Source organism: Anarrhichthys ocellatus, unplaced genomic scaffold (assembly GCF_004355925.1).
Source record: "Anarrhichthys ocellatus isolate YVR2014 unplaced genomic scaffold, GSC_Weel_1.0 scaffold14, whole genome shotgun sequence".
NCBI classification, from domain to species: Eukaryota; Metazoa; Chordata; class Actinopteri; order Perciformes; family Anarhichadidae; genus Anarrhichthys; species Anarrhichthys ocellatus.
In genome coordinates, this window is record NW_022280044.1 from 8,228,993 (window position 1) to 8,246,131 (window position 17,139).

The window sequence follows — 17,139 nt, forward strand, 5'->3', positions numbered from 1 at the left end:
TCTAAGCTGAATAGACACAATTCAGTAAATTGACAGCATTAAAGAGATAGGCCCTTAACTCTGTCTCCTCTGAGAAAACTTTGATTACACTATCTTCCTCTCTATGTTGTTCCACCTCACTGACTCTGAACACGGATCCATATGACTCACAATTCAACGCTCACTTTGTGGCCCTTTCACCTTCATCCAAAGCTTTTAGGTCAACGAGGTTAAGACAAGTGGACCAGGATCCTCAATGTGAAGCTTGGTTTAAGGGGTTAAAGTGTACTTTGAGTTTGAGAGGTTCTCCCAATTCTCCCAAACAGCAGCACACGAGCACCACCCGGTGTTGATGAGAAGAATCACATGTTGACTGAGGAGGATACCAGAGCCTCTCAGACACAGAGGGAACTAAACCACAAGAGTTCAGACTAGTTGGAGATAAATCAAGAAGTTAAAGCTGCACCAATCGATATATTTTCATATGAACAATGGGTCAAATGACTCCGATAACATTAAAGGTTTCACTAGTCGTAACAAACCTATGAGAATTATCACTTCTCGTCAGCTCTACAGTGGTTTAGTCTTGTTTTACGTGCTGCACCTTCCCTGGTTTGCTCTGGTAGACCCACTGTATATTACCGGCACAGCACCAAACACACAGAACAACATAGTGGAGACCGATACAGGGCCTACATTTGCCAACTCTTTGCTTATATTTTTACCATGAGAGCTTTGTTTGATAATGTTTGTTTGTTGTATTAATGCAGCATTAAGTGCCCATGTGAATCTGTCAACACACAAAACAAAACACACGCTGACTGGCAGTTTTAAAATGTTTATTAAAAAATAAAATAGAAAAAAATATATTTACATTAAAAATGTCAAAAAAAAACAACGACAACCACAAGCTGGGCAGTGGTTCCCTCCGGCCACCGGTAGCTCCGTGTCCATTCAGAGGGCCACTGCTCACATGAATCAGCCAGGACAAAGAGAGGCTGCCGCTTCTCTCTAAACAGCAGCCGCCAGTTTAAAATCCCTCATTGTATCGCAATGGGAGGGAGGGAGGGAAGGAGGGGGGTAATATTACATTGCATCTACATGTACGCAATAAATCTCAGCGGTCCTGGCCACTCTGTCGCTTCCTTTTCACACCACATCTGGAGACGTGAACAAGGAGAGTGAGGCGCACCGAGCCGCTGAGGTTTGAATCCATACAGACTTCCAGGATACTGCATGTCAAGTCGTTTTGCTGTGTGGAGATGCAGGCAACTCAAACCCAGTCGACAACCTTCCGTCACCAATTTCATCTTTTCAGCCTCTCATCATTGCTGGTTCTAAATCGCTAAAAAGCAGAAGTGGCTGTCAGGGATGCAGCTGGAAACTACATTCACCTTGTTATCCAATTGATAATCAGGCTAGGAGTGCATGGAACTGAGCATTTCATGCACCAACGCTATCACCTCCCTTTGGATGGAAATAATCCCCTGTAGGGAATAAACAGGGTGAAAGGGTACGATGGTATGTCTGGGCACATCTAAGAGAAGTCTGTGGCTTCCATAATGATTGTTATTTGGGTCAAATCATTAAACGTGAGAGGACTTTCTCTATCTGGACATGATGAGTAGCTCATAATCTGCTGAGCCATCGGTCAAAACCGAAACCCTTCATCTGAGATTGAATTGATGCCAGGTGCGGTTTTGACTGTGGGGTCAGAGTTGCCATGGTTTAAAAGATGAAAAGGGAAACACAAATAGTGTAACAGTACTGAACAGAGTCAAAGAATCGTTGGTGGACACTCTGGCCCTTCTGAAGTGCACCTGCAAGAGTGCAAGTCGCTCTCTCGGGTGCACTTGGCTCACGAAGCATCTGATTAAAAAGCGGTGGTGGCGAGTCATGAGTCTCGATACGTTCTCACACACGTTTCACTAGGTCACACACACTACACAGACCCAGACCCAACCACCCACATCAACATCCCTCCGTACACTCCTCACGTGTGACTGACGGATGTGGAAAACTAGACTTTGAAAACATATCAGGACCTTCATACAAACACAAGGGGGGGGGTCAGTGGATGGACTTGTAGTTCACATGAGTTGACTTGTAAGTCTTGACAGTCAGTAACATTACTCCAGTCCAACAAGCAGGGTTTTGTCATTTTGGGGAGAAAACTAAATAAAACAGAAAGAGGAGAGTTGACACAATAATTAGAATAATCCACTTGCATAGTAATAACACCAGCGTGTGTAGTGTTCTGGGCGAGTCACGTCTGCAGGTGTGTGTGTGTTTGCGTGACACGTTTGTGCTCGCGGAAAAAACGACGTACGCACACTCCGAGTAAACACAAAGGAAGGCATTGCAAACAATTGGCGGAAGTACCTGGCAATCAAATATACACGAGATTCCTCAATGGAATCAAAATACGAGTTCCCTTTCAGGAGGGTCCTTGGTTCAAGAAGACCCCCGCTCTCTCTCCCTCCCTCCTCCTCCTCCTCCTCCTCCGTCCAGGACCATAGAGGAGGAAACCGTATCGCTAAGCATCTTAGTGTTGTTGTGAACTGATTTACAGCTGCGGGCGAGAGTTGACCTCAGCCCTGGGATCAGATTTCCACAACACACGCCCCTCGAGTAGAGGTTCTTCTGAACCTGGAATCGGAGGCTCTTTTGTCTGCACTCTGACTCTAATATTGATCTTCAAATTCAAGTTAGATGAGCTGTTGCCTTCTCGGCCCCAACCCTCCGACAACATGTAATAAAATAAGACGACCACGGAAATGAAAAGACACGAGCATATATGTTTAAGAGAACGGGCTCTTTCAGGCCAAAACTCTGCAGTCGGGAAGCTTTTCTTTTTAAAAAAAAAATTGCCTCCGGTGGAGAGAAAGATGGACGACACAAAACTAGCAGGTCACTGCCCGCCTTCCCCCGAAAGACCAAATACGACAACAAGCACAGTCCCACAAGGGACACACGCACAGACATACGACCTGGAGGTAGCACTGCTGAAGCTCCATCTGCTCAGGAGCGACCTCTTCTGGGCCAACACAGGATTACATCCTCAACTCTGGCTTCTCGGGATATCCCAGGGTGCAACTTCCATCCTTCCCACGTCCCTCCAGGAAGCCTGAGACAAACTGGACCGAGGAACATAACTTCCACGAGGAATTTCTCGTTAACCTCGACCATTTTCACAAGACTGATGGAGGAAAAGGGAAGGAATCTGAAGGTAAGAGCTCCGTATCCCTTTCTGTTCCCGCTTCTCTTTATCAAACAGAACAACACAAGTAAGTCAGGGAGAGAAGAAGAGATCGGGGGGGTGGGGTGTCTTTGAACCGGGGTCTATCTCGACCTGACGACAGACAGGCGCACGCGCGCACACACACACACACACACACACACACACACACACGCGCACACACACACACGCGCGCACACGCACACACAACGACTCCAGAGATGCTGCCTGGGGAAAGGTTTCGTAAACAAAATGTAAAACTCTACAAAAATAAAACAACTGTATAAAAATGCCTTTACATATACACACACAAAATTAAATAAGCATTTACTTTAGTTCCAAAAAAGAAAAATAACATTATTGCACAAATGAAAAAGTGTATAAACTGTAAAAAAACAAAAAAAGTAACACTGAACCACGGGCAGCTTGGCTGCAGCGGTCGAGACGAGGTCAAGTGGACTTGGCAATGGCTTCACCGCCAAGTCTCACAAAAATAAACAAAAAAGACCTGCAACAAAGATGAGGTTACTGAAAGTAACGTAATACTGAAATTACAAATGTCATGCGGGAAGAGACAGTAGGAGGAAGATGCAGAGCTGGGGGCTGTAGTTCCATCTCACGGCAGCCCCAGAGTGAAAACTGCTGGTCTCTGGTCCTCCGTCGGCCTGTCTGTCTGTCTGTCCATCCTCCCTGGAGACGAACGCAGAGCCAGGAGGGGAGAGGAGAGGGATCCCAAGAGGGGTTCCTATCTGCTGAGGCTGACCGGGAGGCTGTCCCTCTTTCTGCGTCGCCAAGTGTTGCGGTGGTACTGTGTGTGACTGTGTGTGTGTCCGCGGTTAGCCAGGACCGGGTTGTTGACCAGCGGCGGGTTGTGGAAGCCCTTCACGTTGAACTTGGCTCCGTTCTGAGGCGTGTTGGAGAGAATGTACAAATAAACCTCTAACTTCTTTACTGATGGTGCACCAACAACTACATAAACTATGCTGCCATGTCATGCTGGATGTCACTGCACTAACCAATCAAATGAATGCACTTACACATTGCTGGTACAACACAGATCATTGTGAGGACTAAAGAGATCTTAGCTGTTTAAATGGACATAAACATTTTGTGAAATATGCTTTTTGAGAGTTAGATGAGAAGATTGATACCACTCATGTGTACATGCTAAATATGAAGCTACTGCTAGCATACAGTTAGCTTAGCTTAGCGTAAAGGCTGGAAACAGCTAGCCTAGCTCACTTTAAAAAAAACTCCATATCGAACTATTTTAAATGTTGTATATCATTTGATTAATTGGTACAAAAACAACAACTGTAGGACTAGCCAGTAGTTGTGGTTTTAAAGCTGATTATATTCCAGACAATTAGCTGGTAAACAGATTATTTAACGTTTGGACAAAGCCAGGTTTAGGGGGAAACACTCCGTTTTGACCTTCCGGTTCCCAGACAACCCTCTTAACCCAGTGAGCCACAGTCGCCCCAAAAACTTCCCACTGTCTGTGGTTTCATAACTAACGTACAAATGTGAGAGTGGTATCAATCTTCCCATCTAACTCTTAGCAAGAGAGTGAATCAGCGTATTACCCAGAAAGTTGAACAATTCCTTCAATAAGCCAGCAGGCTGAAAGAACTAAAAATTGGATTAAACTGTTGGTCCCTGTTTTTGTCATTTCCACAGCAGATGTTGGAACATCAGCCCACTGAGCAGCAGTGACGGTGTTTACAGATCAATTATGACTACAGATGGCAATTTAACTTTTTGCGAGTGCGAGAGAGACAAATCACACACTTGGCTGAGAACGGAAGAGAAACGGAGATGAGAGAGTGTGAACTTGTGTGTGTGTGTGTGTGTGTGTGTGAGTGAGAGGCAAGTCTGCCTCAACAGTGCGTTTGAGTGCGTGTGGCATCCGGTGCCTACCTTGTGTGTGTGGCTGGAGTGGGGGCTGGGCGGAGACTGGGGGCTGGAGGGGGCGGGGGCATGAGCATGGGCTGGGGGGGGCATGTGGAAGAAGGGGGGGAGCCCGGTGTCTATACACACCTGTCTGCCAGGCATGGAGTGCATTGCTAGACCAACGGGCAGTGTGATGCGAGCCTGGAGGACCAAAGGGACAGTAATTAATATCATATATAATTAATAACAATAACAACAGGAAAGAGCAACATCTTGGTCTGATATTTTAGATATAGTTCTCTGAACACTACCTAAACCTGATCCACTACATCATATTGTTTCCCCTCATGATCTAAGCTGATGTAATCCCGAGTGCCTGTGGACATTCCTACCTGCGAGCCTGGATGCAGGAGGAGATGGTGTCCTCCCATGCCGGGCTTGCAGGTGCCCATGTTGAGGCCCGGTGGCAAAGCCAGGCCCAGAGGAGGGAAAGACGGGTACGGCGGCATGGCTGGAGGAGGGACGGGACACGGCAGCGCTGAATCGGAGTCCTGGCGAATTACACAAAAGCAAAGAGAGAACGTGATGAGCAAGCTTGAGAATGTCTTGTTGTTGTTGTGTAGTGAAAATAGCACTTTTTGAAATGACAGTGTTCGTTGTTCTTGTTCTTCAGGAACGGCTATGTGATGCCTGCCTCCACATGTTGCACACGACACACCCTTCATCCAATATGTTTAGGCCCCAAGCAAACAAAGCACCCGCTTAGCTTCCTCAGCTTCTCCTTACACGCCTGCAACCTTGTGGTCAGTTCGACACGGTCATGGAGGAGGCCACTCTGTCTTCTGGCTCGCTGTATGCAGTGCAGATGCATGGTTTATTTCGGAATATGATTTGCTACATGGCTTGTGGGCAGACTGGCTCTCTCTGTATGATCTCATCATTTTCAAAAGCTCTCTCTCTCTCTCTCTCTCTCTCTCTCTCTCTCTCTCTCTCTCTCCCTCTCTCTCCCTCTCTCTCCCTCTCTCTCCCTCTCTCTCCCTCTCTCTCTCCCTCCCTCTCCCCCTCCCCCTCCCGCAGGAGCTCCAGCACATCGGACACCTTCCATTCGTCATCTTCTCCCCTCTCGACGGCTTTCATAAAGAGCCATGTCCTCTGGCATCATGACGCCACTCCAAAGGCTTCTAAGATCCTAATATGAATTTCACATTCATCATATAGCTGCCTCGGTGCACTAAACCGGGTAATGTATTCACCGGAGTGAGCTTCAGTAACTTTGACATGCAGGCATTCACATTGATACCCTTGCTTCCAAATCAGTTTTGGAGTACATAAACTGTAGCGTCATCATTGCCGTCTATGTCCTGCTAACGCCTTTACAGCCGGCCCTGTTTTTAGGTAAAGTTCTCTCCCTTGTAAAGGACATGCATGCTATGAATAGCAGTCCTTCTTTAAACTCAACACTTCTCACATTAACCGTTTTACACGGATGATTAACTCAACCAGGTTCACACTTGTAGCTAATAGTGCATTAAAATTAGATTTGTGGGGCTCCCAACAGATGGGTTGGACAGGGGGAAAAAAGATGACGCTGCATGTAGTTATACCAAGTGGGTGTCTGTATTACTCCATTACGTTGGTTGTCCATTACATAATCACAACATATTCGTTGTGCCAGACAATATATCAAGAGATAAAACTGCATATAGGTCTGCAGTAATTTGTCATGACGTATACAGAAGTAGCTTTTATGTGGATTAACTCTTCATGTCAGAATTCACTTGACAACTATGGTATCTTTCAATCTGTTGAGCTACAAAAGCCAGAAACCACACCGAGTGCTGTTTCCAGTGCGTGCCTATCTGCTGATCACACGTGTGTGTGTGTGTGTGTTGTTCTTACGTTGTCTGATCCAGACAGCGAGGAGACGGAGGAGGCGGAGGAGTGCTGCTGGGGGCTGGAGATGGACATGGGCGAGTCGGCGCTGTGGGGCGACACCGATTCTCTTTGCTGCTCCTCCGTCCCGACACCCCCGCCGAGCATACAGGGCTCCCGCTCCGACGCCGGCTCCTTGGGAGGTGAAACTGCAACAAAAAAAAAAAAAAAAAAAAAAAAAGGATGGAAGGTTCAGTAATTCACAAATTTGACACACTTTGCTCTGTGGAATTTATTATTCATACATGAAAAGTTTAGTTTTTTTTCAGTAGAATGGTGAACTTTGAAAATTCTTCTTTTAATAGAATTCAGTGACTTCAAATTCATTGAAGCGGAAAACATCAGTTTTATAAGATGTTTTCTACGTATCAGAGTCAACCTCTGAACCCTGTACTCCTCATACAGTCCTGGCTTCAAATGATCACGGAGAGCATAAGCAGTTATTTCTTCACTACTCTAGATTTGTATATTGAAGTCTGAGGAGTCGTACCTCTGTTGTCTGTTCGCGCCAGATCCCTGCCCCCCCACTTCTTAATGATCCATTCCCTGTAGTCGATAACTTCCTGGGTCAACCGGATTATCCTCCCCAAGGTGCTGCAGACACAGAGAGAGAGAGAGCGAGAGACAGACAGACAGACAGACAGGTTTAAAAGAGAACCACTTTTATTCTGGGTATCTTTGGTGCTGTTGAGTGGATTGAATGCAAACCTTTCAGAGTCTTTGTTGGGATACGACCGTGCAAGCGGCGACACAGCATGACTCAGCACAGTGTAGGCATAGTCAAACACCTGCTTGACATGCATGGCACCATAGGAGCCCCTCCCCACGTCATTACCTGCATGCAGTAAAGACGAAGACAAACAGAGGTACATTTTAAAAGGGTGGAAGAGAAACAAGATGGCGTCGTAAGCTCTATGGCATGACAGTTCCCCAACAACCTCATTTTGAGTTCACTGTAATCGTAAACTTGCGACACACACACACACACACACACACACACACACACACACACACACACACACACACACCTGGGAGAAGCGGGTCCTCTATGCACAGCGTGGATGGTCTGTATCCATTGGTCATGGCCTTCATGATCTCCTCTTTGGCCAAGTATGCGCCTCCACTTTTGATGCGGATCCCAGTTTTCAGGTAGTTGAAATGGCGGCCGTACAACTCGAAGAACTCGATCAGCAGCACGCCCAAATTCTCACTGGGGTTCCTGGCATCGATACGAGGATGGAGCTGAAGGGCAAGCGCAGGAAGACTGGATTAGTATGTATAGAAAGCAAGTGTTGCTGTGCATTCGTTAAGATTATAGGGCTGTCCCTATATATAGACTTTTTGGAGCTTCGAAGCTTAAGAGAGAAATATATCACCTCCTCCTTAACCTCCTTCTATCTACGAGCATTACCTCTCATCCTTCACTCAGCCAGAGAAGCAGTCAGATATATTACAGTTGCTTGGAAGTAAAAGCTCTTTCTGCAGTGGCTTCTTAACACGTGGAGCATCCCGGTCCGGTCTGTGCATTAAACGGCTGGGGGGGGAGGGGGACGACGACGACGACAACACAAGCTGTCAAACTTTCCTCTTAACTCGTGGCCATTATTTACTTATATTGTGCTTTACTTTGCCATCATTGTCTATTGAGAGATGACAAACATCTTGTCACGGCTTTTCCTTTTTATTGAAATGAAAATCACAAAACAAATGTACAATAATTCCATCAAATAAATCACAGAAATAGGAAATGAGCTTATATGTTGAATGAATGAATAAACTGTAGCCTAGCCAGTATATAACATAAAAAAAACCTGTCTGTCGCTCTCCTCTGGTACAATTCAGCACCCGGGACAGCGCCGCCGCCGCCACAACACACCCCCACCCACACACCCACACCCCCACCCACACACCCACACACACACACACACACACACACACACACACACACACACACACACACACACACACACCGCTATCTGGGAATAATACGACATTACTATTCTGTATTTCATGAGTTACTAGTGATTTTTAGAGTAATCCATGTGTCCATGTACAACACTGGATATGTGGGAAGCTGTTTACTACTAATTCTACTGTGCATGCTGTTATTGCTACTACCATCAGTGTTGGTGTTACTATCTTACTATGGCCACGGTGTAACACACCGTGGCCAATAGGCTACAATACTGCAGCACTTTTATAGCACTGCTGTTACCTCTAAGCTCCAGCGTGCAGCTGCGGCCGCTTCCTTCCCCTGGGATGCTTTCTGTTTGTACAACATGTTTAGGGGTGTGTGTCTGCGTCTCACTGTACCTGTAGGAAGCTGATGACCATGAGGATCAGGCTGTACGAGCTGATTCCTCCAGTGAAGACTTCGTTTAGATCTCTCTGCAGCAGAAACTGCTTGAGGACAAAGATCAGGTAAGGCAGCACTGGATACATCTGAAAGCGGAAGAAGAGACGGATGTGAGAACGGCGGATTCAGTCAAACTCTGGGTTAGGTAACGGGAAGAGAGCGGAGGACAGAATCCTTAAACGAAACAAAAAAGTAGATTCAAATGAGCAATTACACTTTCCTTTTGAATTTAAGTCAATTTCATTATGTTTCGATTCAGCAATTATTAGGCAACCATGAAATATTGATCATGTGTATCATGTCATTTCAATTCATGCAGACATTCAAAAATAAACGCCAAGGACTTTCAAGTACGTTTTCAAGGACTATTTTGACATTTTCAAGGACTTCACTCAAAGGAAATAATTCATTTTTTTTCATTTAACATAAGTAAATGAAGTGATCAAAGTCTGTCTCTAACTTTTGGTGAACTGCTATTAGACAAAGCAGTAAAATAAACACCTAAATGTGTATTTTGGATGTTTTCTTTCCAATATTCTGAAACAATAAAGAAACAAAAAAACAGCCCAGAATCTTAAAATCGAGCAGCTCATAAAAACCAATGTTTCGCTCATGGGGTGTCTCCCCTTGAGAAGTGAGACCACGACTGGCTGCATGGAAATGTGACCCACGAGCATGAACTTTCAGGTTGACCTCTCAGTGACTGCACTGGAAGCCGTCACACCCACCACCACCACCGGAGTGATGCTGACTGTGGTAGTCGACAGCAGGCTTTCAAGCTCCGACACGTAGACCCAGAAAACCATCACACTAAAATCAACCAAAGAAAATGAAAAAAGGCCAAGACTCGCTGGAACATCAGCTCCTGGAATTCCTCTCTTGCGTTAGCTGCCACCACCGAGACTAAAGCAGGCAGAGATCTTTCTGTCAGAGCCACGGGCCGCCTTTCACCTCCACTGAGTCGATTTGGCAGCAAGATCTTCAGCCATGCGCAGACTCTGTGTGAGTTAAGAGGATATTATTCTGAGCACAGTTGCTGGGGTCGGTCCCAGCTTCACTTTGGAAATGAGAAGTGCCAATTCAAGATTGGAGTGAAGTTAAAGTGTAATGCTTTTAACTGCTGGCTTGCCTGATTCACAGCGGGAATTTCCAAAGTAGCTGTATTTAGACCCCACTGTAAAATGGCAATTATGCGACTCCTCTGGTGGTTTTTACTTAAATACGTCTACGGGACCTTTTGCTGCTCTCTTCCTCCATATCTGCGTAGTACGCAGTAATGTGCGTTGTGGCCGGATTTCTTCAATTCACAATCCCCGTCTGGACTTGTGTGCATCATTTGATTAAATAACACTATGAAAACAATGTGCATCACCAATACAGGTAGGTGTATCTCACCTTAACATAATCCTTAATGAAGCTCGCCGCCTTCACTCCAGTCTCCACGTTGAAGCTGATGTCCACCTTCACCTCGGTCTCCTGGTCGGTCAGCTTGATGATTGGCACCTGAAGGGAGAGACAGAGACGTGAATTAGCAAACGTTACGGTGAAGTCACCAGCTGAGGACACGAAAGCCATCTGTTCCAACTGACAGCCTTTGAGACCCAATCGCTAATTTAAAAAATAATGCAAAATGAATGTTTTAACTTCAAACAGAAAAACGACTAAAAGAACAGACAGAAGTAAAGGGGGGGGAATCGTTGACCTGAGGGTGAGTAGTTGATGACCAATTTTACATTTTTTGGTGAACTAGAGCTGCTTTTGCAATATTATAGTTGGCACATACTGTATATTTACAGGTCAACAGGAAAAAGATCCCCACACAACTAGCAGCGTGTGCCATGTATCACGCAAACAGATGGACGACACTAATTGAGTCTCTTCTTCTCCCCTCATGGAGGTAATGAGGTAACGAGCCAAAGCTTTACACATCCTACTGACCATTTAAAAAACACAGACGAACTTTTCTCGGAGTGTAATAAGTGCTGCCAAATGTTGGTTTGGCTGCGTTTGTTACAATCCGTTCCCCATTTACTGGGACTGTTATGTTCTATTACTTACCGTGAAGAATTAAACCTTTTGGGGGACCGAAATTAACTGTCGTACTATTCTGTGGTGCCAGATCATTGCTCATCACTGAAGGTGGGATATGAAATCCTCATTTTTCTTCTAAATTCTCCGGTGTGGCTTTATTTCGGGCCTCGATGTGAACACAGGAACCGGCCCCGGTTACTCACCGTGGCTTTGTCCAGCACTTTGATGGAGAACGGTTCGGCCACGTTGTGCTTGCGGAGAGCCTGTTCCAGCTCTTGCAGCGGGGGGCGCTCCCACTTCCCAAACACCACCAGGTCAATGTCGCTGAGGGGAAAAAAAACAACATTCGGGACGTTAAAATACTGGCCACGAAAACACACCAGGGATAAAGTTTACATTAATACTAGTGTCTTACCTTGTTGGAAGGTACAGCCCTGTGCTGAAGCTGCCAAATATTTGGACCTGGAAACAACAATGATGAAGAAATATGAAAATGAGCAAAAATCTGAGTGGTTCATCTGTTAAAGACAGAGCCGGTTAAGGATTGAGAGAGTTTGATTTTGGGGGCATTACGGCACAATCTATCCACTTGAAGAGAGCGGCTTCAACCACAGGTGCTTTCCACAAGCACATTCATTTTCAGATTCAGAAAAGGTTTCCATCTCTGCAAACTATCAAGAACTCAGTATTCCCACTTCAGGGACAGTAAAGGTGCCAAATTAAGTACACAATAGTTAGAAAAAAAGTCCTTTTGGGGTCTGCAAGTGAAAGCTCTCCAAAAGGAAGCAGAGTGGAGTTCTCTCCCTTTCCGTCTGGTGAATACGACGAGGCCAGAGCACAAAGACAGGCCGGGATTAATAGGCTGAAATGAAAAGGGAGGCTGGTACAAATCAGGGGCTTGATCCATTTACCCGACACTCTGGCTCACGGTGGGAGGAGGGAAGAGTGGCAGCCAACAAATCACCACTGCGTGTGTTTCACATGATGAAGTAAAGAGAGGGGCATTACATCAACACTACTTCTCAACCAGCTGCAGGGTCCTCCAGCTCTATTTAGAAATATTCCTTTGAGAGACGTTGTCTCAGGATCAGTTGCCTCCAGAAGGTCACTGGTCCCAAACGAGAAAGAGTTCATGACACGTGTGTGTGTGTGTGTGTGTCTCTTACATCTGCAGTGGGCCACAGCTCCTTAATGATCATCTCTATCCGGCTCACCACCTCCTTCCTCATAGCTGCTTCCTCTGGCCGAGGAGACATGAAGTTGTAGAGGTCCATCACCTCCTCATGGAGTCTAAGAGGGAGACGGGCAACGGTTATTCTCACCTCAGTCACAGTTATTATGCTCCACACAGAGCAGGACGACGCCTGGATTGAGAGAAGGAACTGTACATGATGTGAAATATCTCTTTTCATTTTGAGTGTTTCACATTTCTTATTGTGAAGTTATACATAACTAACAATCATATGAGGGTATCTTCTAAAAAGACTGACTTACGCATTCACACATTTTTGGCTTACAGTTTGGAAAAAGATGAAAAAAAACCTCTCCAGATGGCCCAAGATATGCCTCCTTCTTATCACGGTGCAGGTTAACCCCCATCAGCCCAGAGCCGAGGAAGCAAAGTAACGCTGCTGTATGCTGCATGAGTTTTGATAGCTGCTACTTTACTGCAGACCTGATCAGACAAAGACCTAATCTGGTGCTGTACTTATGAAAAAGGTAAACAGAGTGCATTTATGTAGCACCTTTCTACCATTCATACACTGTGTGGCTGGCCTGCCCATTGGGAGCCACTTAGGTTTTAGTTTTTTATTTAACAATACGATGTGCAAACAGGAGCCGCCGGGGAAAAAAATTGCTCAAGTGTGACGGAACAAAGAAGTTTTTTAGGATCACATATCATTTGAGTCCGAGCCTTTTTCTCTAACCTAACCGTAATACTACACGTAGCCCTATACATAACACAAACCACAGAGCTTAACATAACCACGAGAAATAAGACACAACAAAAGTGGTCACGGTCTAGGTTTTTGTAGAAGTCTTATCTTACCATCATTGAGGATATGTGTTCCTCATCAAGAGACAGGTACAACACACCTTTAAGGTTTTCTGAGGATTTTAAACCCTCACAGAGCCGACATGGCCCTGAGTGTTTTACTCAACTTTAACACAAAGGCCCCCATCACCCAGTACGCCTGAAGTCACAGGCTTCATAATCATTGCCCTATGGTATGGTTTTGTGTTTGGGCTGAATCTAAAGATTTCTGACCGGTCAAATGCTTTAGAACAGTGGAACTCTGTTCAACCCCGTGGCCATTCATTTTTCTAGGAACGCATACCATGACGTCAGTGTGAAATACAGAACAGGGAGACTGTCGCAATCAATTACAAGAGCCCTGGAGGATATGCAGTCAGCCCATGATGTGCCCACTCTTTGGTTCAAAACTCTCTGCCAGCAGACCAGGGTGTTTACATGCCAACAGCCCGCCATGGTAATTGTTGGGCCCCCACCCACAGTCAGAAGAACTGCTGTCGCAGCCATCCCTGAAAAAAATAGTTTAGGGTCAAACATAACTTTAGGACCCAGTGTTAAAGTAATAAACAGTCTTCAAAGGTGCAGTACATGACCAGAGTTTGTTATCAAGCCAAACCTACTCTGATCTTCACAATATCAAGACAGCACCACCGCACAAGTATTAGCATTTTCAATCTGAAGGGCAGATCCCTCTGTGTGTGTGACTTCAAACAGAGCCCCTGGAGGCAAGCTACTGCAAGACTTATTAGTGCACAAGTCAAAACTTGCATCAGAAAAACGTGTGCAAACACAAATACCTGAAGAAAAGCACACCTTTTTATTAATTCACTACCTGCAGTACGCAGTATTAATTAAGAAGTTAGATGGGTGCAACCAGCCATTACAAATATCACAAGGTCGTGCAACACATCTGGGAGTTCCTCTGTCATTTCTTATGGATGAAGGCTTCTGCCAGAGCATAATACCTACCATGATAACATAACAAATCATATTATATTCAGTTACACTGCTCTTACTACACCAACAGTGTAACGTTACGTTACTAGATATGTACAGTATGTCCCAGCCTGTCTGGGACATATCTTATGTCACCCTGAGAGAGCTCCATGAGGAACAACCTGTGAAAAGAGAGTAAACCATAACTGTACCCAGAATAACCAGAGTTTAAAAAGGCCAACTGTCCAGAACTTTAACACAATGAATTCAAAGAAGACTGCACAACTTAACGTATTAATAAACTTCACTTTTGAAGTAAACTGTAAAGTGTAATGAAATGCTATGAAAACTACTGAAACATACAATATCAATGCTCCTCCTTTAAAGTTGTATCATACTCTAAATGTAACTTTTATGATCAAGTCATTAGGAATAGTTCAGGCACATAAATTCACCCAACATTAACATAAGTTTAGTGTTATTCAACCCCATTAGCTAAGACCTGGTCGTAGTATTTTATAATTATTCCAGTTAGCTATTTAGCGTTTTATATTTCATTCGGCTCACTCTTATTTGCTTGACGAAAGATTATCGATTTAATTTTTAAAATTGCTAGTTTCCCAACTTCAATGTGGAGACAAAAGGGGAAAAGCCGTTAGCTGAGCTAGCTATAGGCTAATCAGTCATGCTAACGGTAACCAACGGATTACATATCCGGTCAAAACCTTCTAAATAAATCTCCAAACACTACAAAAGAGTACTTGATGCTGTGATTATGTGTATTGTTATACACTTCCCATTAATGCATGTCTTTTAAATCGTACTCATCAATAGTTAGTTGTACATTTGTACATTTTTTTTTTTATTTAACGGCACAGTTCAAACTTGAGCAGACAAAAATCTGAGCACTTCCGGGCTCTTTACGCAACTAATCTAACGGTAGCCTTTTTTTTTTAGCTATCCAGCAAACAGCCCAACTCCAGTTTACGCTGCTAACGTAGATCGCGTTTACTGCGTTGGGGAAACGAATAGCTACATCACGTTGGAACGTCATGTACAATGATACTTGACACATGCAACAAAATACAAATTCCCAACGGCTTTTTAACAATTCAAACGACAGATGTCAACGTCAACCTTCTAAATCCTAAAAAGCAGTGATAAGTGTTCACTCACCCGAGGACCCCGGGGCTGTACTTCCTCGTCTTCCAAGGCGTCCAAGTGCTCGCGTAATTGCCATTAGTGCAGTTTGAAAGCAAGTAATTCATCCCATAAGTGCTCGCTTTGTTGTCAATTTTCCTCCGGCCCGGGTGGTGATGGTTGTGTGTGTGGTTTACAGGTAAAGGAGAGGGGTGGACCTGATGGCGCTTCACGCAAATCTGCTGTAAATTAAAAGCCGGGTGCTCCTGTTGTAGGTGATGATGATGATGGTGGCGATGATGGTGGTAAAGGTTGACATTATTGTCCATGCTGTCCCTCACGTTGAAGAGCAGATTGGCACCCCCGACGTTTTTATTAACGTTGCCCGGTGCATTTCCAACAGTAGTAGTCCTTTCGAGCGAGCAGCTGGAAGAAGGCGGACTGTCGGTCCGGGATTCCTGCGAGGACGACGACGACGACGAGACGGATCCTGGATCAGCTGCGTGCGTCGCGGTGAAAGAGTTGTGTGTTACATTCCCGTTGGACAGCGCAGTGCCATTAATACTAGTAGTAGTGCCGTTTATGATGCTGCGATGGCTACTGCTGCCGTTGCTCAAACCGGCAGTAACGTTACTGCTGCAAATGCTCTTCTTGTTGCCCGATGCCACCACCGCGGTGGCCACATTTTTTAAAACATCCAACGCTGCGTAATTCACGCACTGGTTGTGGTTCTGGTTGTGGAGCTGGTGGTGCTGAGCGGAGAGTGTCCGTACTCCCTGAGAGGTCTCCCAGACGTGCATCCATAAGGCGTTCGCAGGTCCTTTCTGTTCGGGCTGAATCCAAGCTACCCTCGGATCCATTCAACTTCTCTCTCTGGTAACACCCCCTCCTACAAGTATAGCTAATGCACGCTACCGAGCCTGCGGCCTGGACCTCTCAACGGGTACCGCTTTGTCCGGGGTGACGAAAAGAGAAGTATTTAAACATTAAACCGAACTAGGAACCATTGAGAAACTGTCCCCGTTACACCGCTAGCTGGGGGAGAAAAAAAAAATGCTAGTCGTTTCCTACGGGAATTCAATATGGCGTATTCGCTTCAAATCTATGCGCATGCGCACTACGAGGGATTTCTTAAAACCCCCATACGCCCACACCTTCCATCCCTCCGGCCGATTGATGAATTGCACGGCATACATATTTCCTTTTCTTTTCTTTTTTGAATACATGCACAACAAGTAATGAGTCCACGGTGCATCGTTAATAATGAATAAAGGGTCCTGTGGCTCAGTGGCTCTTGAAGCCTTATAAAGACTACTCTCTCTTCAAAGGGAGGAGGGAATGGGTGGGGGGTTCATAGGGCATCCCCTATCAATATGAGGCTGGGCATATTAACTGTATAAATTCTAGTATTGGCACATATGAAAAAAATATCACGTATCTATGAATATTCAAAGCTGTGGATTTGGGGTCCATTAAGGGAATCTGCCTGTCCTGGTAAGCCCGGCAGAGAAATACCCACACTGTAAACATGTGAAACCCTAGAAATGATAGGAAACATTACTCTGCAATACAATTTACATAAACATTAGACAGAGAGGG

General features: G+C 45.2%; 1 protein-coding gene across 2 annotated transcripts; it reads right to left on the bottom strand.

Moving 5' to 3' along the window:
- Positions 1-610: 610 nt before the first annotated feature.
- Positions 611-16,604, bottom strand: tent4a (terminal nucleotidyltransferase 4A). 2 transcript variants are annotated; one of them, XM_031853777.1, is made up of 13 exons: positions 15,577-16,604; positions 12,596-12,719; positions 11,845-11,891; positions 11,633-11,753; positions 10,794-10,901; positions 9,356-9,484; positions 8,071-8,284; positions 7,751-7,877; positions 7,533-7,636; positions 7,010-7,191; positions 5,503-5,661; positions 5,138-5,311; positions 611-4,121 (listed from the first exon to the last, which is right to left on the bottom strand). In XM_031853777.1, exons 1-13 carry the CDS (start codon positions 16,398-16,400, stop codon positions 3,963-3,965), a joined length of 2,472 nt encoding a protein of 823 aa, XP_031709637.1. In that variant the 5' UTR covers positions 16,401-16,604; the 3' UTR covers positions 611-3,962. The 2 variants fall into 2 exon arrangements, with proteins under 2 accessions (XP_031709637.1, XP_031709638.1); XM_031853778.1 differs by having other exon boundaries at positions 612-4,121; positions 5,258-5,311; positions 15,577-16,602.
- Between the last annotated feature and the right edge of the window lie 535 nt (positions 16,605-17,139).

What these genes read in the sequence shown, in the direction of transcription:
- tent4a (XM_031853777.1), bottom strand. Translation starts at nt 16,400, where the DNA reads ATGGATCCGAGGGTAGCTTGGATTCAGCCCGAACAGAAAGGACCTGCG. An exon ending in CGCTGTCTGGATCAGACAAC is followed by an intron (nt 5,662 to 7,009) that starts GTAAGAACAACA and finishes GTAATTCGCCAG; the next exon opens with GACTCCGATTCAGCGCTGCC. An exon ending in ACTCCAGCCACACACACAAG is followed by an intron (nt 4,122 to 5,137) that starts GTAGGCACCGGA and finishes AACACGCCTCAG; the next exon opens with AACGGAGCCAAGTTCAACGT.